The 26,346-nt window shown below is 34.9% G+C and overlaps 1 protein-coding gene across 4 annotated transcripts in view; it reads right to left on the reverse strand.

Moving 5' to 3' along the window:
• The window catches only part of CCDC102B (coiled-coil domain containing 102B), a 141,549-nt gene that overhangs the window by 102,316 nt on the left and 12,887 nt on the right, over positions 1–26,346 (reverse strand). For all 4 annotated transcript variants that reach the window (XM_059857491.1, XM_059857464.1, XM_059857482.1 and 1 more), the window contains 4 exons: positions 24,789–24,847; positions 23,773–24,393; positions 21,744–21,952; positions 17,092–17,200 (listed from right to left, as the gene is read on the reverse strand). In XM_059857491.1, the coding sequence (XP_059713474.1) occupies positions 17,092–17,200; positions 21,744–21,952; positions 23,773–24,381 (927 nt within the window). In that variant the 5' untranslated portion in view covers positions 24,382–24,393; positions 24,789–24,847. The remainder of the gene's footprint in view (positions 1–17,091; positions 17,201–21,743; positions 21,953–23,772; positions 24,394–24,788; positions 24,848–26,346) is intronic.

Raw genomic sequence — 26,346 nt, forward strand, 5'->3', positions numbered from 1 at the left:
ATGTTTGATGCTCACATGTTCTCAATTAGATCTTTACAATCTATCCACTGAATTTCTGTACAACAGTTGGAAATTAAGGAATCCATACCCCTATTTAGCAGCAAATATTATTTCTTCCCCACCAAAGTTATGCAAGTTCTTTGAATTCTTTCTACCGGACTACAATCACAAGCCCCATATTTTTTCCTAAATGAATGTGCAGGCATATTTATTATTACAAGTATCCATGAAAGTTCCAGAACATGAGAAACCCTGTCTTCTTGCAAAGCACCTGTCAAAATACACAGCTGAAATTCTAAGCCTGAAAGTTCACCTTTTCACAGTGTTGACACTAATCAATACAAATTCATTTTTGTCAGACATCAAATAGAGAGAAATCACAAAACCATCCAAGGTTAAATTTCATCAAGAAATTAAGCAGAAGATGACTACCACACGAAGATCTGATGTCAAAGATAAATTTATTTACCTATGTCTGTAAAATTTCAACTCATTTCCACCAAGATGTAATTATGATAAATTTACATATCTAACAGTCCTGATTTCAGGTGGGATAGGAGTTCATTTTCTTCCTAGTAGCTGGTAGAGTGCTATGTTCTGAATTTAGTATGAGAATAACGTTGATAACAGAGGGAAATTTTCATTGTTTTTGAGCAGTGCTTACACAAAGTCAAGGCGTTTTCAGTTTCTTATACTGCCCTGCGAGCAAGGAGGCTCAGGCTGCCCAAGAAGCTGGGAGTGGACAGCTAACCCAAAGCAGCCACAGGGATATTCATATTCCATTCTATACAATGCTCTTATGTGAAACTCCAAATTCTGATCTATAAAGAAAGCTTAAGAAAAAAATTTGCAACATGTAAAAAAACCTTGACATCTTTAATTTTTCCTTAAAATGTGAATATTTTCTCTCTATAAAATATCAGTGCAGACTTACACTGAATTTTACTTTTTAATAGGAAGACAGAATAATGGTGGAAGCATAGAATGAGGTCAAGGTAGTGTCAATGAAGTGGATAATTGCTAAGGTGAATGGTGGAAATGAAGTCCAGTGTACTGACCTTTTGAAACTGGATAATTACATCTTAGAGCTAACCTACACCATTTTATGAAAGGCAGAACCCTGAGAAAAAGAGACACTGAAAAAGGAACTCCACCTTGTACAGTTCATTAGCAAGAAAATCTTAATACTCTTACTTAGTTTAAGGCAATATAACAGTGGTTGAAGTTCCAAAAGTTTTATTAAAACAAGTTTTTTCTCCTTCCCCTTGGTTAAGGAAAGATAGAGTAGGATGAAGCGCAACAATTAAGGTGCAATGAATGCAAAAAGAAAGATGAAGAAGATGAAATCTAGCAGTCAACATGATTTCAGATGGTAAACAGAAGAAATTCCCATGCACCCTTCAGCTTTCCTGGTTTTTTTAGTGCAAAGATTTGTTAGCTTTCTATAAAACTTGGAAAGGGTCAGAAAGTGTATTTAGAGAACTATGATCTTCAGCTTTTTAAAAGAAGTTTTTAAAACAGAGTTGGACAGAACACAAGCCTTATGCTAAAAAAAACCCTGTAGTTTTGATCTGATCTGACTTGACATTGATGTCAGAAATAAAAAACTGCCATTCCAACCAGAAATTCTCCCTGTACAATTTTTCCAGTTCAAAACTGTCATTTTCTTTACCAAAAGTATGTTCTGTGAAAGATTATCTACATATCTCAAATAAAAGCTGATTTGACTGAGAATAGAAGAATTTCCAATCTGAATCTTACACAACCACAGAAAATCATTAGCTTCTAATGCTGTGTTTATACTCATAGCCTACAGGCAAGCTGAATGAGGCCTACAGACTTGTGACCCAGAGAGGGAAGAATTCCTGTTTAAAATAGTGACCTCAGGCAGCCTCACTCAAGTAAAAATGTAAAACATCTGCTTCAGTTTGTGCAGATCAAAAATTAAAATTTAAAATCAATATGCTTTTTTGTCCTTAAAATGACAGTGCAGGGCTTTTTTCATGTTGCAAAGCAAGATAAATGAACATGTATTTTCAGGATTCTTGAAGTCCTCACTGTATTGTGCATGGAGATAATTTTCATTCATCTATGCTACAAATTATTCTACAGAATTTAAGAATGAGGTATATTACACTGGAAATTTAAAAAGCCACATGTTGATTATAAATTAAGGACCATGACACCATCCTAATAAAGAAAACCTATTAAATAACCATAAATCTTCATAAAGTCACAAGTGAATTTGATTTCTTCCCCATAGTTACTCAGAAAACCCAACACGAGAAGCAAATTGTTCTTTTCTGTATCTCAGACACGAGTACTGTCTCTCAAAAAATGTCATATCCAACAGTCTTTTCAGAGCCAAGGACTCAAAAGTTGTGCCGTTTTACCAACCATCTTTCAAATTATTGCACATCGATAAGAAATGCAAGGACAGAGAATCTGCCCTTTCACAGTGGTAATTTATGAGATGTCATCAACTTCCAAAGTATGGAATGTGCTTCAGCTGCTGGAAGGAATGGCAAACATGCAGCTTCCTTAAATATGGCATCTAGGTAGATTGGATCAAATGAGTTGAAAGCAAGCTCTGCTTAAAGATCAAGCAAACATCAAGCAAAAGTATCATATTCCTTCTCTGAATTCATTGTGAAACATCATTACAATTTGTAACATAGTTGTACAGGGTCTGAAGATATTTTATCAGTGGCTTAAAAGTAATGGCATCAAATGCTTAAAGAGAGTGTCTCAGCACAATTGGGAGAAAAATCTTCTGTGTTGTAGGATCAGGAAAAAAACTCATAAAGGCAGAAGCATCTTCAAAGGGACACACAAGAGAAGGAAATAGTTATGTTGATGAATCTGGTTGTCATAAATCTCTTCCAGTTTTAGTTCAGCTATATCTACAGAACTTGGAAGATACAGCATGGTTCTACTCCACTGCTCACCTCTCTTTTAGAAAGGTGTAAGAGGAAGATGGAGTTCACAAAGCCAGACAACCATGTGCAACTGGATAGAAAACAATTCCAAGAATCTTTGTTACTTGCAAAGTAACCCCTATTTTTGGGGGACTATAAGGGAGGGAGTCTGGCTTTTTTTTGGTTTTCAAAATTATTTTCTTTTTTTGTTTTTTTTGAGATTTCTACAGATAGAAGTCTGTAAGAACATGAGGAAAATTGCCAAAGCTCCTAAGATCTTAAAGAAAACTCATCAAGTTTCCTGCTTCCAAGATCAGGACTGCTGTATGCAGGTGTGATGTTTGCTGGCAAGCAAAAATTCACAAAATTACTTAGCATGTGTGACACTGGGCAGTTTTGCAATGATTATTTCCAATATGTCTGACATTTTCTAGAATTCTTTCCTTTTTTCACCTAAAAGGTACAATCAAAGACTACCAGAATCCATAGCACTCCTTCCACAGGAAAGGGAAGACAAATGTTAGCTACCATTTTATTTGACAAATGCTTCAACACAGTAAAAAAAATTTACTCTTTTTTTCCCTATAGTATGCAAGTTTGCCAAGAACACCATTTAGTCCATCAGCCACTATACTGAAAGCTTGATAAATTTTATTGTCCCTCACAATATCTTGAGACACCAAGCCCTGCAAGAAATGGAACTTTTTACTGACTGCTTATATTCATAGCAATGCCTAGCAGCAGCATATTTAGTAATCAAATATTTCTTTCTCCTGGTTCAACTCAAATGCTTAAGTCTGCTGCAAGCTGATATCATTCCACTATGCTGACATTAAATGGAAAGTTGCTGATTTACCAGTATTTTTTTTCCTCTCCCCTTGTCTGCACAGAGAGAAAACTCTTTTGTGTGTATGACTAGTTTAGAAGAAGTGATTTATGCAGGAACAGAGGTTGTCCATAGATATATAAAAAGCTTTAAGCATGAAACTTTACAACAATCAGAAATATATTATGAAGAGAGGCGTAAATAAGTTCAAGAACAGGAACATGGTCAGGTGGAGAAAATTACCTTTGATCTTACAGATCTTTCTTTCTGAATCTGGCACTGCTTTCATCAGTTTCTTGTGAGTTCAATTTCAAATGGACTATGCATTACATTAAAGTTAACACCTCCTGTTCGAGAAGATCTACTATACTTTCAAAGAAAACAAATTTTCTATCAACGTCTATCATAGAAAATTATATGTCTATCTAAAGTTCTACTTTCACCAAATATTTGTAAATAATTGAAAACTTCCGAGGAACTAGCTTTACCTATCTAAACATTTGAGATCAGTGAAGAGAATACCAACACATCAGGTACTCATTTCTACTTTAAAATTATGAAGGGTTTTTGCATTTTGATCTCATTTAAAACAAGAAATACATTTTTCATGTGGAGAAACTAAACAAGATGACAAAACGAATACTGGAAGCTTCTTTCAGTATCACAAAATGGATAAGGTAGCAAAGACCAGAGTGGGCTATCTGGGCCAATATCCCTGCTCAAGCAGGGTATGTTAACCTTCCTCATTGTAATCCCAATTCATAACAAGAATGAGACTAGAGCAATGTCCAAACAATCAGTGTCTACCAAGATTACAATGCTGCTTATTTAGCCAACATTTTCATGCGTCAAAAACAACTTTGAAAATTATATAGGAAAAAATTTAAAACTAGAATGGACTGTTATAATGAAGATATAAAAACACGTGCTATAAATAAAGAATGTGGTATTTATAAGATGTAAGGACAATTTTGTCAAGTAGACATTCTTGTAGGCTTCCCAGAAAAGCATGAATATTTGTATGAGTATTTAAAAGCAAAAATTAGTGTGATTTTTTTTTCTGATACATTTTGTGCTGTTCTATTCTCAGTGCTGTGCTGATATATAAACCAAATGTTAAACCATTTGTAGGCTGTTTTGGAAACCAAGGGACTTTCACCCAGCAAATAAAAAAGTGCTGCTTTTTTTTTTAAAGCCAGGCAATATATCAAACATATCCACTTGTCCTGATCAGCCAAATCACTAATGCACATGAAAAATGAACCATGTACTTTATTATCTTGCAGAGCCGAATTGAACAATCTGTAGTTCAAAATGCAAACCTCCATACATATCCCCTATCACACCAGTTCATACAAATACCTGTTAGTTTTGCTATGAGTAAAGTGTGTTTCAGCTGAGAGAAACACAGGAAAAAAAAATTCCTTCATTTTTCACTGGAAAATGTACACTTGATGTACTTGATGAAAAGTAATGCACCTTCTATATGCAAATTTTATTTGTGAAAACAGTAAAAATAATAAAAACTAAACATCAAAATCTTCACCTACCTTTCAAATTAAAACAGAATATAAGCCTCATCTCAGTGTTTATTATTGATGCAGCTTTCTCTCATATTTGCTAATATAAATATATCAATATTTTACCACCATTTTTTGGTTGGGAAGCCCTCATATTGTGCAAAAGATAGCAGGTCATATATTTGCCTACCTCAAAATAAAATATTTGTGTAAGAACCATTCCTCAATTTTGTCAATTATATTGATATTGACTGAATTTCTAAATAGCCTAGATAAAATCCCTGTGAGTACATTCTCCAGGTTGAAGTTGAAAGTGCTCTGGTTTAAGTCTCATCCTGACTTTCCCGGCATCCTCTCAGACATCATTGAGGAGCTCATGGGAGCCCTCTCAGATACTTGTGGGTATCTGCTGCTGCTGCATAAGGAGCCATTGAAGTAACCACCCCTTCAACAACAGAAGCTTTTTTGCTGCATCTTAGACAGAAAAAAATTCCCCTGCAAGAAAAATGAAAACCTGCATTTCTAAATTAGGAAAAAAGATAGGAAATCTATAATCTGCTCCATCCAAAATTTTGAAAAATTTCCCATAATAACTTTGCTTTTATAAGTGCTTTTTTTTTTTTTTTTTTTTTGGTCTACAGCTGGTTTAAGATTATCTCTCAGTTACAAATATCCTATCGATCAAGATACTGGGAATTTTCCAGAATTTCCCTGAAATTCTCTTCTCCATAGGATGAATGTGGTGGGAGCTGTTTACTCACCAAAGAAAAATTAATTACAATTAAATTACCAATAATAAATTTCCCATCAAATCATTCTTCCTTTAAAACCTTTACTGTTGTATAGAAACAAATACTCATGTTGTCTTATTTTCTATATACCCAAGTCATAATGTCATGCAGACCTTATACCTGTATTATAATATGGGCAACAGTGGAGGGACTTTATTTTCCATCTCTGTCTGGGACTAAGACCCTCACCTCTAGCTCACACCACAAAGACCCTCAGTACAGAGCACTTGGATGCCCCGGGCACCCCAATTCTAGTCCCATTCCAACAGCACCTCTAAGCATTCTCTTTTACTCAACCCTAAGAGAAACTTTTGTCTCTGTCTGGAGCAAAGAACCTCACCTCCAGAAATTCTGTCAGTATCACTCACAGCCATCACTTACAATTTCTGCTCTGTATTTCTCATTTTAGCTGCTGTTCAGCTATATTCCCCTCCTATTTCTATGGCTTGCTGTATTTCAAAGGTAATGCTCACAGTATAAAATGTACCAACACCTACATCAAATGTAACTTACTCAGCTGCACCAAAAAGATTCTTCACTAGTTTACTTCAGTAATTTGACTCTACAAATTTACTAAATGTCCTCTTTCATTATGGTCTTTCAGACTATCCAGTATCAGTTTTTTATTTGGGCTCCTTTCTTGCCTACTTCATACTAACCACTTCTAAAAGTTTCCTCAGTTTCTGGAAATTGCCTATAAGTCAAACAATTTTCACTCTTTCCTGTTCAAATCTGACGAGAGCGGTTTTCAGAGTAATTCCTGACTGCAGAAACAAAAGTTGAAGCATTGGTTCCAACATAATTTAATTACTATTTACCCATAACTTTAATGCTAGGCATCCTTTAAGTAGCCTTTGACTTGAAAGCTATTTTTTTTTTAATAATGAAAAAACCAGCCAGATTCAAGTCGTTCCTGTACTTCCCATAATTAGAAGCAGAGACTGAATCTAAAGTCATTTGAATGCGCCGCTCATCTTTTTGCAGCATATCTTCTACTGCAGGCTCTTCAAATTATCTTGTTGTTTTTGTTGTGTATAGCAAAATATCGGTGCTTAGATAATCATGACCTTTCATAGAAATGGCATGTACAAGATGCTGTTTCCTATATTTCTAAATGGAAATTATATTTGAGTTGGGACTAACACAACTAAATTATCAAACTCCTTTTCCTTTTTTGACTAGAAATGAACATAGTAACTAGAGTTCTAACCAAGATTAATCTATACAAACATTATACAGTGGTTTAGGTGAAGTTAAAATGTTCTCTAATCTCATTCAAGGAAATAATTCAAATTTCAGCTAATCCCATGGAGAAAACTGCTTGAAATGTATAAGGGACACATGCCAACCAAAACTCCCAAAGCCTGACAAGCCATCATTCATGTGAAGAGTGAGAATTCCAATGTATGAACAAATGACTATTTCCTTTTGCTGCTATGCACGGTGAGGTCAAATTTTTAATCCAGGGAATAAACAAGCAAAAATTCCCATATTAATTAATTATCAACTGATCTAATAACTGTAGATCAAGTCAATTAAAAATAAATTAAAAGTGAAAGAATAAAACCACATTTTAATATTTATGTTTCACTAACAAACAAAGTAAAACTTGAGCTTTTGATATTTACAATGAAGGGCTAGATTTGTTTACTTTACAAGCAGTAGACTGCTTTTCTTATAGGTGATTTGATTATGACACAACACATAAAGTGTGGCAGTAGTAATAGAATAAACAAACTACATTAAACATTCTAAGTAAATGGCAAAGATTGTTTTAGGCATAGGATTGCATTAATATTTTTCCTAATGTAATTTGAAATCTCAAAAGTCAGATGATTTTTGGCATTCTTAAGCCCAAAACAATATGAAGCAAAGCAAGAACTTTTACCTCTTAATTTTCCTCACTGACATCTTACCTTCATGAGAGGGAGAGAAGGGGGGAAGGGCTCCTCACTCTGTGCTGAAAAGTTCAATTCCAGACATTCTGGTTTATATTTTAAAAGAAGGTGGAATAGGCCACTGCTGAGAATCTATTTTTTTTTTTTTTTATGACACTTGAAATTTCTTATTAAACTCTGCTTACTTCCCTTTTCATCCAAGTATTGTTGCCAGACTGAAGTTTCCTGGTTGAAGAGTCCTTATGATCTGCATTCAGCTTACTTCTGTTACTAGTGTCCTTATCAGGGGGAGGGGACCATGAATGTATGTGGATTTTTTGTTGTTTTTCCTAGCCAAACCTAATACAACAAGCTTCTTCCCAAAATAAGGAACACAGACTAAGCCCTGGGAGACCTGAGACTGACTAATGCAAAACCTGTTTTTAATAACAAGATAAAAAATAGATTTGTATGCCTGTGAGTACAGACCTTAATGGAAGCAAAAATGAGCACCTATTCTATGGAAAGAAATGACCAGACCAATTAAATTTTCATTCTTAACTTTCCAAGCAATAGCAATTTATATATCATTTACAGAAAATAATTTTTGTATAAAAGCTTGCCTTCTGTTACTTCAAATAGTTATCTACTGCTGTGTGTTTATGTAGTTATTATTAGCAATTAATTTAGGAACTAGAATATGCAATAAGCCATTTTAATAAGTACTGTAAAAGGAAGATGACAACCTTTCCTCAAAAAATACAGGGACTGGTCATAAGAAGATGAATGCAGACATTTAGAAAATCATCTGGGAAAAAAGAGTAAATAGTGCAATGGGTAATATATTTATTTGTTTGTTTGTGAAGTCTTATTTGCTGTACAGAAGGTCAATACCTCTTTTGCTTACAACCAATTTCTTAGCCAACTTTCCATTCTCACTTTTTATTGTTGAATTCAGAAAAACATATAGCTAAATAAAGAACTGTAAGGAAACACATAAATCAATAATGGTAAGCACGATTAGGAAACATTCAAAACAAGTTCAAATTGTGCTCAGTCTCAAGAAGTTCCTAAGCTGAATGGGTATTACATGTTGCAGATCAGAGCTCTGTTCAACCCAATTTTAATTGATAATACAAAACTATCAAATTAATAATATTAAAGATATAATAGGAATGCTAATTGATGGATTGGAAAATAAGATACTAACTAAACTTACAGTACATTTTTTAATGTAACTGCTAATGAATCATAACAAAAAATACATCAAAATAACAGCAGCAGTCAAAGCCTCTACATTTAACTTAGTTCACTTATCTTACAGATAAGGAGTGTTGACTTTTCAGATTAATGGTCAAGGGATGCTGGGAATTGGATGTTTTCTGTAACTGTAGGTCTCTACAAATAAATACGTGTCAGATTACTGGAATACTAAATAGTGTGAAACCACACTAGAATTTGCAATCATTACTTTCCTGTAGGAAAAGCATCCATTCCAACATATTTAATTAAAATTTGCAAGTCTGATTTGACATAATGTGAAATATTCAAGAAAAACAAAATGACATCAAGGTTCCTTGATGAGTACCAGTTATGATACCAATGTTACTTAAAGCAGAGATAAACTGCACTAAAATAACCCAGATTCCAAAAGTTGCTATGTTCTCACTCTCACAGAGTGAGCTTTTTCCTTAAACATTAGCAACCTATGCTAAAAAGGTTAGATTAAACCAATATTCAAGCTTGTTTTCCCTTCTGATCTGTAAGTTCAAGCAGATTCAAGAAATAGAGATGAATTGTTCAAGGAAATTTAAAAGTGTTGTGCTGCTTACAGTTCAGATAAATATAGTATAGGACATTTCTCCATATAACTCTCTTTCAGAGTAAGAACCTGAAATATACAGCTTTAGTTGTTTGATCTAGATAAGCAATTACATAAAACAATTTCTGTAGAGCAGTGGTCTGGTGGAAAGCGCCTGTAGCAATGGTTCTGTTGCTTACAGTTTACATGTCTTCTGTTTTATCTGAGCCATGCCCACAATAGAACATCATATTGATATTCTGAAGTTTCAAGTGTCCCTGAAGAATCATTTGTGACAATTCCTAATCACCTGTTACTACACAATTTAGGAACTGATCAAAGGTTCATTGACACCAGCAGATTTCTCATTGACTTCAAGGTATCACTCATGCTGTTACTTGAAGAAATATGCAGTAGTTTGCCAATTAGAAGAAAATTATCTAAGGCTGTTTTCCCAAACCTCCTCCCAAATTAGATTGTTAATTTTTAAGTGGCACATTGCTATCCTTATCTATGTAAGAGTAGAAAAAGAAAGAACTGAATCACTAAGAGCAAAATGCTTATATCTTTAATTAAATACCTTTAATGTCATCCATGTTCAACATTCTACCTGTCATTCCATTTAATTCTTCAGTGGTTTGTTACTGTTTTCAAGTAAATTCATCCCAAGTTGATTTTATGTGGATGAATGACAAGTAAGTCCACTAGCAGAAATATTTACTTTAAAGACTAAATGAATGCTAAAATATAATACCAAAAGGTAAATTCAGGACAGTTAAACATATGTTAAGAATTAGATATTAAAAAGCCTTTTTTGTTTAAACTATACACTGCAAAGAATTAATTCCTGATATAGAGAGCCATATGGTGAACTGACCATATTAATGCATTATTAAGAAGAAACTTTGTCATAATTTTGGGCCTTTCAATCTGAACTATGAAAAATTCTTTTAATTAAAGATGCAATCATAGAATTATACAATGACCTGATTTGGAAGGAACCTCGAAGACCATCTAGATCCAGCCCCCTTGCGCTGGGAAGGAGCACCTTGACTAATCCCTAAGGACCAAGATTTTTTCATGTACACAAACACACACATACACACACATCTATGAGTGTGTGTATTTGCATGTTCCTCCCTCATCTTTTTAATTTCACCACCAAGTTATACTTCCTGCCAGCGGCAGAACAGGCTAAACAAACCTCCTCAAATGGTGCCATTTAGGCATGGTATTTTTTTCACAGAAAATCTGTGTGCAGAAATACATTTCAGTATGCACACACATGTTTCTTATGAACATGCTGTCTCATAGAAATAACTTTTCATGTCTCACTTGTCCATAATAAAAAATAACCAATAAATAATCCTTGTCTTGCTTGGTGCTTTCAATGCAAATTGTGTAATGAAGACAGAGAAAATATTGGCAAGTATGATTCAATAGAGTTTAAATATCTTGTCAGAAGCCAGTATGAGCAAAAAAGTCAATGAAACTGTAGGCTTATCCTGCACTTTCCAAATTAGATTTGTGGGAAAATAAACATCAAATGGAACCTTAATTTTATGCAGCCTGACAAATTATGCTGGACACTAAGAACATTAAGTACGTCATTTCCAGAGATAAAACTAAATATGAACGGAGACCTGATATATGAAAAGAGTGGAAAGAATAGTTAACTCTTTGCAAGAATTGCTGCTGAAGCAACAGTACCAAATTCTTTCCTCTCTGACCACTTGTCAGTTATTGTAATTTACACAGGAACACTCAAAATTCTAGACTTATTCTAAACATAATGAGATTTTATTACAGGAAAATTAACTGCACCAACATTCCATTCTATAAAGTCATTTGCATTCTCAAATAATTCAGATGTTGTTTACAGAAAATTGCCTAATGATATTTTAAATCTCAGCCTTGAGGCTTCTGATATCAAACTGTATAAAAACTCATTTAGCACACTAAAGTAGACTACTGCCTATTCTCTAGAAAAACACTATAAAAGTTTTTTGTACAGAATTTTGTTCCTATGATAGCCACACAAAGTACTCAACATCTCTGGGCATCTTAGGTAAGAAATTAAACAAAGGAATTCACAGCAGCCAGTACAGCCATTCAGGTTTATGTCTGATAATTATGCTTTCTGCAGGATTCAGGGAGCAGTCAGAAGGCATTTTTTGAGTCAGGTGAAGAGCATGTGACAGAATGGATGATCTTACTATATGTATCTAAATTTTCTGTAAGTTGTAGGAGTATCACTTTTCTGTTTCATATCTGTACTAAGTGAATGACAGAAGCAATCTCAGGTAAACAGCCGTGTAGCACCTTCACACTAAAAGATAACTTCAGAATAAAGACTTCTGGAGAAGGTAGAAATCATCCAGAGTCTTTAACAAGATCTACCTGTTGACAACCTGAGCCTCCAAATAGGCTGTTCCACTTTAAAGAGCATTTAAATGTTTACAGTGATAGAAGAAGATTTGATTTATCCAGAAGCTTCACTCACATCAGTGGAGCTTCCTTCACCTGGGAGCAACAGGTAGGAAACCAGTCACAATCTCTTAAAGAAAGTAATGCTCCTAAGTAACAATACATAGATTGTTGCAATATAGTGTAAAACATATATATGCAGAGAGACAGAACAGAAAATACTTGTTTTAAAAAATGTTTAAAGATGGTTTTTTTGGCTCTATGGCAACATCAACAGCTGGTGACTTACTTACAATTGTAAATGAAAAGGAGGAAGAACAGAAATGTCTCTGACAAATACAAAATGCTCATTTAGCTTGTGTTCCTTTTTATCTAGATATACTTTTTTATCACTGATGTTCCAAAATGATTTAGCTACCAATTAGTGTACTTTTTGGCTCATATCCCACAAACTGGAATAGGAATTTCCCTCATTAACTACCAAAGCACTAAATAATGCAGACGAAGAATATATTCTGTACTTCAGCTGGCTGAAAATTCCTTTAAACAACACAGACTTGCACTGCCTATAGTGGCATTTGTAAGTCTACAGTGCACACCAGTGGACTATAGTAGTATATGCATTTTTCCACTTTTTTCAGGATAATTTTGTAAATATTCCATCTTATTTAACTCTTAAATGACCAGAAAAGCACATCCTTAAGGATATAAAATTTTGAGGAAGATTTGAAACAAGTATAAACAAGAATATTATATTGTACATAAGATAAAATGATCATTCATAACCTAAAACTTCAACAGTCTTGCTCTGTCTAGTTCTCTGTTTACAAACATCACAGCAACACACCAAGGATTTGCTTTGTTTTCCAGAGTCCAAAGACCAAACTAATAATTTGTGTTTCTCAGACTGATGGTTAATTGAGTTGTAAACTTAACTGTAACTGAAAAAATTGGATGTTTGATTCCTGGGGACATTCAACAAGCAAAATTATAGATGTAAAAATTTTCATGTTCTTCAGAGAATTTAAAGATTCCTCCACTTTCCAACAAAGTTTACTTTAAACCCAAGTATATCTAATGTCAATACTCATTATTTACTAAGCAGCCTTACAAACAATTTTTGCTTTTCTGTAGATACTACCGAAAATAGAACAATTAATGTAATTTTATACTGAGTAATTTATTCCTGTTTTTAAAATAACAAAGTGTTTTACGTCTTTTAATGGGTGAGCAGAATTCTTAGAACAAAAAAATAAATTATCAGTTAAAACACCAAATGCGACTTTCTGTTGTACTTGTTAAAATGGTCTAATTTTTGACCCCAAACAAGTCAACATCAATGCTTGTGTCACACAAAGCTGCCTATAATTCTCATGGTTACTATGATCATAAATTGTCTAATTTACTACTTTTTAAAATTAACTCAATATGTTGAAAACTTCTTTACAACTTCCAAATTGATTCTGAATAGATAATATGTTAAATCAATGATTATCAAGATCACCAAGACTTCCCTTATTTAGTTTATTCCAAGCTGAGTAAATACTTGTCTTTTAATGAAAGTAACTAAAGAAAGTGATTAGGTACTGGGAGCACTAATAATCAAGTCTCAGCAGCTGTGAAGTTCCTCACATTCCCCAAAATCTCTCCAACTTCCAAAAGGCTAAAAGAGCTATCCATTCCTAAAAATGGTTTAATTTGCAGTGGCACTGTCACTTGCAAACCAAGCACTTTTATTTCACATTCACAGTGGGACTGTTAGGCAATCTACCAAAGGAAATAGCAGATTAATTTAGTCAAGGACATGAAAATAATCCAGATGTAATGATTGATCTGCTTTTAATCTAGAAATTCCTTTGTGATTTAATATTGGAAATTTATATTAGAATCAGATTCCATGCTTAGCCTAGTAGATGTCAGCACTTTCCATTATTTCACTTTCAAATTTTTCACTGTCAAAAAACTCTTGCCTGTTGTTTCAGCATCCATTTCTCAACAGTCATATAGAGTGAGTAATATTCACATCTGTGCTGTCAACACACAAGGTTTGGTTTATTTCAGTAGAGGTTCTACTTACACAAACCCCCTCCACTGATATAAATAATTTCATTCAAATTAATCAGATTCATCCAGATCAGTGTTTTTCTGCAATTTAAAAATTATATTTATGTCAAGAAAGTCAGAATCTGAAAAGAATGTTGAAAATATCACCTCCTCCCGCCTGTTAGCAATTAAAGCAACTGAGCGTGTTCCCAAGAAAAAAGCAGCAACACATATATGTAGACAAGCAAATGCATAAATATTATGTGCCTCCAATGAATTCTCAGAAAATTTTTACTTCCTGTTCTTCTGCTCCTGATGACAGTGCCATAAAGCATTTCATGATGATTAAATTTCTTAAGCAAAACTCTTAACTAAACCTGGACTTCCTCTGTTTTGCACAAGTATAACAAGCTAAAATTCTACTTAACGAGCAAGCAGAAAATAAAGAACTAAAATCTGAAGGAACTCAAATATGAAAGATAGATATTAGTTTGCTGCTGCTTTGCATATGCATCACCTATTAACTAGAACTTGAGATTTAATAGACTGCTTGCAATTCTTCCCAGAACACGAAAGAAAACTAATTAAATTATCTCCATTATTCCAAATCTGAGATGTTAAATTCAGAAGACATTCTTAATTCACTATCTATGTTTAGTTATATAAATACACATTTTGAGTTTTGTTGGATCAAAGAGGTCCTCTATCCATTGTCCTGAAAGTTAAAACCCGTAAACTGCAATAAAAATATTATTCTTCTAGTCATGAACACAGATTGAAATGAACATGTATTTCCTAACACCAATTCACACAACCAGGCAATGTTCTTAAATTACTCCTTCAAGGCAGGTCTTTGTAAAAGGACATTGCTTTCTGGCATCAGACCTCCGCCATGAGCTCCCTGCTGAGCTAAATCGGTCTCCTGGCACATCTACCTGTTCTCCTGAGTATTAGGACAAAACTTGGTTGTACTCCAAGGCCTGATATGTTTGGTTGACTCTTTTGTTTACCTATCAGAGCTGCCTCCCATGGGAGCTTTCCCAAGAGTTTTCTGACTAAGCCAATATCCTGGTCTCCTTAGGCTCAGGGTCTGTACTCTGCCTCTTGCCTTTCTTCTTTCAGGGTGACCAACACTGCTATTTTAAAGCTATCAGAGATGAGGAAATTATTCATCATCACATACCCAGCTAGTTTCCTTTATTTTAGTCAACAGCAGATCCATCTATTCATCACCACGTGTTGGCCTTCAGCAAGAATTCATTCCTGAAACCCCACTGAAATCTCTGTGACTGCAGCAGCTATTCTTACTTTCTAGCAGCTGTAATCACCCACAAGAACTGGGATTTACAACTCTGAGATCTGAGTTCTTAAACACTTTTTTTTTTCCTCATTAGGTGGTCTGTAACGAACTCCTACCACAATGACACCCTCACGGGCCTTTCCTCTGATCCTAAATTCACAGGTCTGATTATCCCCCATCCTTCTGGAGACCTCAAAAGAACTGAGCTGCTTTTAGATCTCAGGGCAACTTCCATCCCCTCAGCCCTTCCTTGCCAGTGTTTCTAGAAGTCCTCCACAGTACTCCAGTCGCATGTACTTGGCACAGTATTTGAATTGTTCCAACAATATTGTAGTTCTGTAACCACACACAGCTCTAATTCTCCCTGCTTATTTCCTAGGATGTGTGCATTTCTTTACCAATATTTGAGGCAGGTGTCCCTTCACATTGTTTTATCATTCTTGAAGTCTTTCATGCTCCTATCAACCTATGCCCTGACTTTTCCAGCTGACCACCTCTTCTTCATTTCACGGTGCTCTGTAATCTCTCATTGCTTCCTTTCCTAGTTCGGGTCCCCATGACCTCAATCCCAGAGCTATGTGATCATTCCCAAGATGCCCCTAGCTGTGCCCATGGGGATGAATAGTAGCATAGCAGTCTAAGGACTGGACAGACCTTAGCAATCTCTCTGCAATTTTATGGATCCTAGTGCACAGCAAGCCACATAACCCTCAAAAAAGCCAGTGGGGAACACTGGGGTTTCTGTCCTCACAGGAGCAAGCCTCCTACTACTGCCACTTGCTGCTTCCTCCTGATCTTAATGCATGGTGTGTGCTAAAGCTGGCTCTGATGCCTCACAAGTTATCGCTTTCTTCTCTTACTTCACTACCAGCTGTTTGAACCCTTTGAATTGCAGATCTGGAGAAAGAGCCATCCCCCAATTGCTGGGTAACATACTTTTTCAGCCCTCCTACTGTGGGACTCTATTCATTGTGAAACTCACAGCCTCTGGCTGCCCCTCCCATGTGGTTCAGACTTTTTTATCTCTGGGTCCCTGTGAAGATCCCGGTAATCTCCTCTTTGCCTTCTCTGATCCTGCCCAGCCTTACTTCCTTGTCCAGGTAGATGGGGACAACACATTTTTTCAGGCAATTTCTGCACCCCTACTGCTCTATTTCTCCAGCCTCACAGGAAGGATGGGAAGGCTTTCCTGAACATCCCCTTACCCCACAGGGAGCCCTTTCTCCCTGAACACAAGCCCCACTGGACCCTGACCACGCACTGCTGTAAGTCAGGACCACCAGCCTCACCACACGTGGGGATGGGGCACCAGAACCTGCCTCCTCTGGCTGGTCCCTTCCTGGAAGCCTGTGGAGCCATCCCAGTGCCACTCTCACAGCTCCCTAGCATCAGTGCTGCTATGGCAGCATCCACACACCCGCACCAGGTCCCTCCCACCTGGTTCCACAGAATAATCATTGATAAAGGATGTATTTATCACAGTCATAAAACCTGGACACAATTTTACTCTTACCTACAACACAGGAAAGCAGAAGTCTAATCAATTTTCTTTCTTACTCCATGTGATAACAATGTACTGCTAACATACCTGTTTCAGGCTTTCCAGCATGGATTGTCTCAGTTCTTCATATTTCCATTTCCAAAGAAATAATTCATTTTCCATCTTTTCCATTTCTTTCTCCAGAAATATATTCATTCTAAAAAAGTATTTTAAAATTAACATTGTACGATTTTGAAGCTGACAGAACAAAAATTACTTTGAATTTCCTTCTCGTAGCTTGAGTTATGCTGCATTTGTCAATGTTATATCTTGACTTTTCTAAAAACCTTTATTATCATTGCTATAATTAGTCCCAAAGATTCATCAAAAAAAAATATTTAAAGAGAAAACAGAAATCCAGTAGCACAGAATTGAAACTTTAAATGAAATGAAATTTTGGGATAAACTGAAGAAAATTTAACTTCAGTTAGTGGTTCAGGCCACCTAATTTATCCCAAGTTTCTTCACATTAGTGAAGATCCTCAAAGAAAACATATTACATCACTTGTATTTAGTACAAACAGCAGATTAAACACATGTGTACAGGGGGAAATATGCACTATAAAGACCAGTAACCAAAGATGATTGATGTTAAATGTTAAAAAACATTATTAAAAGATGTATACTTCATGTTGCAAAAAATAATTGCTCCTGGAAGGAAATGCTAGAAGCATTTAAGGAAAATGTATTATTTAGTGTAGAAGTACTATGCCTGTACAATGAGAAAAATATGAAATAGTTGAAAAGAAAATTCTAATACTTGGACATTCAAGAAACTGTTGTGTGCCACAGTAGTCCTCTAATGGAGGCCAACAGAACTTTTCAACCTTTTTAACAAAGATGTTATTGTTGGGCTTACTAGAACTATATTTTGAAAATATTTGGTTTAAATATTCACATATTAGAGCAAAGAGTATTGATGGAATTTGTCTGGGGCATTTCTATGCAGCAGACTGCAGGCTTGCACAGAGATAACAAGAGTTGCCACTGACTGGGCTGACTCAGGTCCTGGAAGCAATGTCAGCTGCTTTAATGAAGCAATCCACTATAGTGAAATATCTTCTTCTCTCTTCTTTTATACCCAAACTTAATGCTCTTGAATCAGGGATCTCCATTTTCTGCCTAGATTTAGTATATAGCACAGCTTATCTTTGCAAAGACCTAGAAATGCCATAACATTACAATAATAAAATAAACACCATTATTCACAGAGCCAAATGGAGCAATATATATTTCATGCACTTCAACTCAACCGTTTTGCTTTCAAAGTAATGGGATATTTCTTTGGAATAATATAATGACTTCATTGGGGTACTAAGAGAATTCTTAGTGGGACATTTAATACAGTAGAAAGTGAAAGCATGAAAGATGGCATTCTAATACTTTGAATAATTGTCCATTGTCTGCACTGAATGCAGTGAAAGTCCTCAGAAATGGGTCTGTTCTGAAAAGTAAAAGAGGAAGGTACAGTATGTTTTGCTTATTTAGAAGACACTAGTCTTGTTTTGTATTACAGTACTTAAGTGAGATCAGCTCCCTCTGATACCACTATCTGAAAGAAATTATCCTGATTACATGAAGTTTACTATTTAAATAAAGAAATCAAAGAGTACAAGAAAGAATATAGCAGACATCAGAAGCAACTTAATTACTAGAATCAAGTTCAGAGCATTTTTCATGGATGTTGTAACGAGAAATTTTAACTCATCATCTAATTAAATCACAGAATTACAGAAAATAGTTGAGGTTGAGAGTGACCCCAAGGAGGCCATCTGGTGCAAACCCCCTGCTCAAGCAGGGTTGCCTAGAACTGATTGCTCAGGACCATGTCCAGATGCCTTTCGAATGTCTCCAAGGATGCAGACTCAGCGACCTTCCTGGGAAACCGGTGCTGGTGTTCAGTGATCCTTGCAGGAAATAAAAGGATTTTTTGTTGCTCCATCAGAGCCTTTTGTATCCATTGTCTGTGTTACCCAGCCAATCTTAAGAAGCTCCTCTTTGATATAATCAACTAGCAGTCAACTAGTTTGTGGGCTTTTGGTTTTAGAGGAATTAAACACTTTTAAGTTCAAAACAGAACAAATTAGTATTTTAAAGCTAGAAGACAGATGAGAACACATCCAAAAGATGACAAAAGATAGCTATTTTAAGCGATTGATTATGCAAAATGCTGACCCACTCATAAGGTTTGTAATTTCCATTCATGCTAATGGACCTCAAATGTGTAATTGATGTGAGCCATTAGTATCTAGTAGAGGATGTTGATACATAATTTTATACTGTAAACCCAAGCCAAGACTCTTTTTGAATGTCAGAAGGAAAATTTTCATCTCTTTACTTCAATCATTTCTTTTAGACCTTCTTTTGTTTTGTCCTTTGCAAAGCCTGATCTGTGTGCATAAGGTTATGTCGACATTACTGATGATAGCTCTAAGCAGAATGCAAAAAGCAGAAGTCTTCTCAGGGTGAAAAAGCAAAATATCTTATGGAGAGAGTTAGGATACCAAGAAGGTTACTAGTTAGGTAACTTAGTTAGGGGGAAACTCAAACACTGGGTTTGTATAAGCTAACTTGACTCTAGAAAAATACAGTCAGAGTTCAGGGTGCTGCATGTAAACCAGGAAACTGCTGAGAAGTCCTCTGCTGTATGAGTAAGATCATACTGACTGCTAAAGTAACCTCTGGCCTTGGGGTTCAAACTGTCTATTATCTGTTTGCTTTTGATGCAACACAGCTGTGTGTTCTTGGCTCGAGTTCACTGAGAAAATTGCTAAGTTGTGAGAAAGAAGCTGTGAGAAAATACTTAAGCTAGAGCCACACAAGATAAGGGGAGTAAAAATGCAAACGGGGTGAGATTGTTGAGATAGTCATTACTAGCAACTCCAGAACACAGGAGTAAAAATACTGACATGAGCAAGAATAAAACCTAAGAGAGAAAACTGGAAATCTGAAGTTGAGAATATGACAAAATCAGCCAATTCTACTAAGTGGTGGAGACTAACCCTTTCCTAGATAGCAGGTAACAGCCTGCTCAACAGAGATTCATCAGCTATCTCAAGAGACTGGTGACTATTATAATACTTATCCTAGTAACATTATTCCTAGCTATTTACTATCTGCATTGCCAAATATAGTGGCTTCATACTTAGAAGTTGCATATATTCTTCTTACATAACATATCTTCATGCAGGAAATGTTGTTATACCAATCCCTGCTGCTATGTGGAAATCACTGCTCGGTGAGCATTTTTACTGCCTGAGGTTGGCATTACCACATGTTGCATGTTATAGACATGCCCCAGTTCTTACTCTGTGCCAGTAAATTTATTGTCTTTTATCACAGTATAAAATAAATGAATGTGAAATTATTCATAAATAAAAAAAAGAAAAAAATAAATACATGAAAAAAATGAATAAATGAAAAAATCTGTCTCTGTGAAGTACAGCTAAAAATTGGTTAGAGACGCATGTGAACAAACAGACAAACCAAAACCTCTTAAAGTTTTTCCTGAGAAGTGACTAAAAGTAGAGTTGAAAAATTTTTCATTTTCTAAATGAAAGTTATTATATATGTATGTGTACTTGATTGCTGATGAAGTACCTAGGCCCCTAAATATTTCAACCCCAGGAAAATGGGTATGTGAGGCATCAGTCTCCTAACTCACACATATAATTGCTTTCACAGGAAAATGAAATACCTTTCAAGGAGAGAGAGCACAGCCATCTTCTGCTATATGATTCAACTAGAGAATTCTTGTATGCTTTCTACAACTATCTAATTCGTATAACAAAGCACATTAAATATCAGTTAAGAATTGAAAGGACGTTTTACCTCAGACTTGTGCTATGTACATGGCAGTTATGAAATAAACTGACAGGGAGGAAATGTGAAATAAACTGACAGGGAGGAAATGTGAAATAAACTGACAGGAAGGAAATTTTTCAGAACAGTTTACCATTGGAGACTCTCTGAACTGAAAGTGTTGAATGTTTGCAACAGACAGGGAATTTTCTTCTTTTTAATCTTCTCATTAACTTTGGCTGATTTTGATATTACCGTCACCTGTAATTACAGATTGAAGTCTGCTACTGCATCATCATCCTCACATGCTGCATGTTTCCTTGGAAAGCCTTTCTCAATTTTCACCATTTATACCAAAAACTCCTTTTAGGCCACCAAAATATACATTTAGTATTTATGTCATGCAAATTTGATAGGCTACATAAGTGTACAATAAATATGTAACTCCCTCCTTGTTACAGGCTTTTAACACAGAGTTTGCTACAAGTGAAGAGGTTAACGGCATTTTGCAGCTGATTCATATATTTTGAATTCAAAACCAGCCTTTGTCATTCTGCAGTTGGACTCTTTCAATATCTTCTGGTAGAGGGTATGAAAATTTGTTATTATGCACAAAGCACTCCAATAACTGGGTATAACATACCTTAGACATCACTGCATTGATACCAAATTACATATTTGTATGGAACACCTGTTATTTAAATGACAGACAAGCCAAAGGAAACAATAATCACACTTTGCTGAGCTGTTTCTCTAAATTCTTATTAAAGCCTTGCAAATAGCAATGAATAAAGTTCAGAACATATGAGCTCTAAATGCAAACATCACCATATCTATTTTAGAAACTGTCTTCAATCCTTCTATGAGAATTCCAAAAGTAGGATATATTTTGCACTTACTCTCTTTCCTTCTGTAGGATTTTCCTCATCTCAGCCAAATGCAAATTTAAGACTGATACATTTATTAAATCATTCTCTGTTGTCTTAGCTGTAGTGCCCAAACTTATTTTAGGTTCCTCCAAACAGATGCTGGGAATTCCATTGGGGACGAAATCGGGAGGCTTTGGGGTGATTTTTTTATTGTCATTGCTTTGGTCTTTGTTTACATCCTGAGGAAACAAAAATATGACACCTGAGAAAAGCATAAGTGAAGGAAAAAAGTCAAACATAGCTCCAGCAGGGCCTACCAAGGCTCTTCTAGACATTTAAGGAACACAGGAGAAAAAAAGGAAATAGGTAACATCTTAGACAGCTGGACAATATATGGGTAGAAGGTGCAAAAATGTCAGTATATTTGAATAACTGTAATTTTGTGATATCTCATAGCTTCTGTTATGACAAGCTTCATATCCAAAATATTTCAAATGTGTCTTTACTAAGGAAATATATTCAATTTCTCTTTTGTTGGCTATACCTCTGGTCAAGACAGAATCTTAGAACTAATAAAACCAGCAATGCAATCTATCCATTAAAAAAATGCATTGAGAAACTTTACATTATGAACTCAAACTTTTTATGTAAAGTGTATTGAAGAAGGCCTATACAAGTTTTTCATAAGGAACAAAGTATATAGATATCTATTTTGAAGATACATGCTTTGCATACAAAACATAAGAAAAACTAATATCAAACTCAGAAAAAAAGTTAAAAGTAAAATACACATTTCTGAGGAAGACTGAACGTCTCTTATAAACAAGTTTGCCTTAGAAATGCATTTGCTTTAGCATAGCTGAAGAATTTGTTTAAAAGCTAATCTCATTTTAGCAGTTTACTGACAATCCTCTTTCACATCACTCTGTTCGAGTTTTTAGAAGAATGCTCAAAATTTACATCAGAAAATAGAAACAACTAGAAACCACTGAAAAAATAAAAATGTTTCCTATTCACATATAAAGTTTCATTTTTTAAGTAGAAAAAATTTTATACTAAGGAAAAATAGTTAAAGTATATTTTGTGGCATTTCCTTCAGGCTCATTTGTCTGCCTGAAAATATGAAAGGCATGCTTTTTTGACAAAATTTATTCTTGCTACTAACATTACCATTTTTTGGGTTTTTTTTCAGATTTCACAGGAATATAATATCATTAATATGCATTAGAGAGTAAAATCTCCAAACAGAATACACACAGATCTAAGATCTTGGCAATTTCCCTTGAATAGAAGTAAAAACTTTCCTACTTTCAACAATGCAGGGAAAAAAACATTTTCCTGCAATGTGTGAAAAAAATTACCTATATCTACAAAGACATCTATCAGAAAACAAGTAAAGTTTTTACATGGTGCTGTCTATGAAGACTATACAGTGCATTCCAAGGCACAGAACTAAAGGTAGTTAAACATGAACAAATACTTCAATTTTTGATGAATGTAACTGGATCTTTTGTGTAGAGCTAGGAGCTGTTTGATACAATGCTGATACTTGATTTTTAAATTCTATATAATGATATAATTTCACTCCTTATCAAATAAAAAGTCTTGCAAATTTGCAAAAGAATTGCCTACCTCTTCCCAAACTTTTGAAGTTCAGAGAGAATTAAATAATTTTAGACTTTAGGTTCTTTAGAAGCCAAGATGCTTTTTTGGAGGGGAGAAAGAATGTAAGTATACAAAATATGATTAATTCAGATGAGAGAGGTAACCTGTTACTGTAAAACATGAGAGAGAATCAAAACAATATGAAAATTATTGGATATAACAGTCTGCCTCTGTTCCTTAAATGTCTAGTCATAGTGCAAAGATATGAATTGTTTTCTGTATTTTTTTGGATTAGAAATATTTAGATGGGGGGGTGTCAGGGGGCCCAAGGGTTTTGCTAGTGAATGGATCAGGCCGCATTTTGGTCAAAATTCTTGAAAAATCCCATTTCTACATATACGTCCATTCTTTGTCACTTCTTCGTGAAGCACAAAAAATACTTCCCATTCTTTACCTTCTTTGTGTCTTCTGCCCCAGGAATTTTGATGATTTTGCTTAGGTCTTTTGGAGGTTCTGGTTCCAGAAACATTGATAGGCTTTGGTCTTTTTTAATATAGGATATTTCTGAGCAATGGCATTCCGTTTTCCAAGCAGTTCCATTGTCTAAGTTTTCCTTCTCACTTACTAAATCCTGATTTATTTTTTTAAGCACACTTAGCTCTTTTATGACACTGTCTAATTTGATTCTCAATTGTCTTGCTTCCTCTCGTGCTTTATTTCTTTCTCCTCTCACTTTGCTCCATTTCTCCCTCCAATTAGCAGTGCAATCTGACCACCAGCGCATGGTCTTCTCCATTTGGGCAGCTCTGGCTTTGACTTCCTCCAGTTCCTGAATTTTTACTGCTTCAAAAATTTCCCAATCACTGCTGAAACTTGTATGCATATGTGCATAATGAGGTGAATTTGGGCAGAAACTTTGAGATGGACAATTTGAATGAAACAGATGGCCACCTGGTTGCCAACATCTATCTAATTTATCAGGTTGTGCTGGTTGATTCCCAAAAACCTCTATCTCTTCCATTTGTTTCTGAATGGAGTCTAAATTCACGTTTTGATTCATCATCTAATTTCACTCCTAAAAAAGACAAAGACAGACAATAATTTAGCTTTTAATTAATTATACCGTAAAAATAACCTTCAACAGTTGGCGTTTTTACTGCTGTAATAGTGAGTTAATGATGCTGCTCATGTTTTAGAAATGTGCTTTATCAATAAGAAATAGCTATTCAAATATCTTTTATTTAATACCTTTTGAGTACAGCATAAACAGACATACCTATTATTTGGCTAGGATTTTCTTGCAAAGGAAGAGTCATTAAATAATCATAGTGCTCTCAAAAATGTTTGAGTCTAAAGAAAACAGACAAAAGCTTTCTTCCTTCAAGAAAAGATCAAATTGAATCAATATATATTTTAAATATCTAGTAAGAGGAAGTTATTTGTCTTGAACTAAAATCACAAATTACTTACCTTCTTTCCCAAACTGTGGAACTTCACACTAGGCAAAACTTGCCTTATAATTTGCATTCCTAAGGAAAAAAAAAATAAAAACCCCTGTGACCTTTGTATTTCCTTTTTTGCAAGAGAAAATTCAAGTATTTTTTATACGGGGACTTCATTTTGCTGTCTGCATTCCAGAAGATTTCCAGGTGGTATATTATTATATTATTCTTGAAAGTGTAGCACTATCCTTATTACTGTACCGTAGAGCCTACCTCGTAGTGGTATGACTCAGCTAGTAAATCTTGTTGCATTCTTTTTTCATTATTTATGTTTTGATTATTTATTACTTATTTGGCCTAGAAGAAAAACAGTTTCTCAGAAATTGCTTCCCTACCCCAGTGCTGAGAAAATGCTGATGTGGACAATCAGTTGAGACTAGCCACTTATATCTCCTTTTTTTTTTTTTTTTCACCTTGGTTACGTAAACCAGAGCAACCAAACAAATAAAATTCAGACAAATAAACAAACTTAAAAATCTTGCTACTTCAATAGAAGAATAAGTTGTTCAAAGTAATAAAGCAATTGCTTTTATATTGTGATATCAATTTGTAAAAAAAATGTTTATGTTACAGCAATTAGTGCTAACACCTGCATTTGAAATGCAGAAGGCCAATGCTGCAAACAAAACACTGAAGAGTAGATAGTTTTGGCAGTATGATTCAGTTGTGTCTCATTTCAACTGAATAGAAGCTTTTGCATGTTTTGTTCCAGTTTTCCAGCTGTTTTCAACTTTTCCATGATTTTCAGGACATTTATTTGCCATTTGTTAGAAGCTTATGGAGAGCTGTTGTAGTGGAGCACGGATATGAGAGGAGGAAAAGGACAATGAAGGACTCCCAGTTCCCTTCATTATCACTGTCTGGTGTAGTACCATCGAGCCCCACAACAACACTACACAGATGCAGCAGGGCTGCTGCCAAAGCTTCATCAAGGTTGAGCCTTTCTTGTTTATTTGATCTACTTCCAGCAATTTAATTTGAATAAGCCTTATCCAAAATACAAAGATATTGCCACCCACAAACTTTTATGAGGCCCAGTAGAGCCAAAGTAACTAAATATTAAACTCTTGCTGTCAGTTGTTAATTTAATTTCTGGGTTGTAGTAATTCCTTTGTTTCCAAAAGCTTCAATTAAAAAAAAAAAAACAAATGAAACCACAGTAAAATTTAGATACATAATAACATATAGACAACATATTACATAATGTAATAAATACATAATGAAATAATTGAAACTTTTTGATTTAAAAAAAATACAACAAATTTTCTTACTTTTTTTTGTGCCTGCCCCAAACTAGTATATATCTACAGAAGTATTTATTACACCTTTCATAATCAGTAGTTTTTTTCAGTGGATTTTGCTAGCTTCTTTGCATATTCATTAAAAGAAGGGAGAATTTTGGGAATGCATAGTTTAAAAATCTTAAAAGATGGAGAAATAAGAATGGTAATATTTTTCTTTTACTGAAAATTTGAAAGACCTGAGAGCTATTTATGAATCAGAATAGCCTGTTGCTGATGCTTCAT

The sequence above is a fragment of the Haemorhous mexicanus genome, chromosome 1 (genome assembly GCF_027477595.1).
Source record: "Haemorhous mexicanus isolate bHaeMex1 chromosome 1, bHaeMex1.pri, whole genome shotgun sequence".
NCBI lineage: Eukaryota > Metazoa > Chordata > Aves > Passeriformes > Fringillidae > Haemorhous > Haemorhous mexicanus.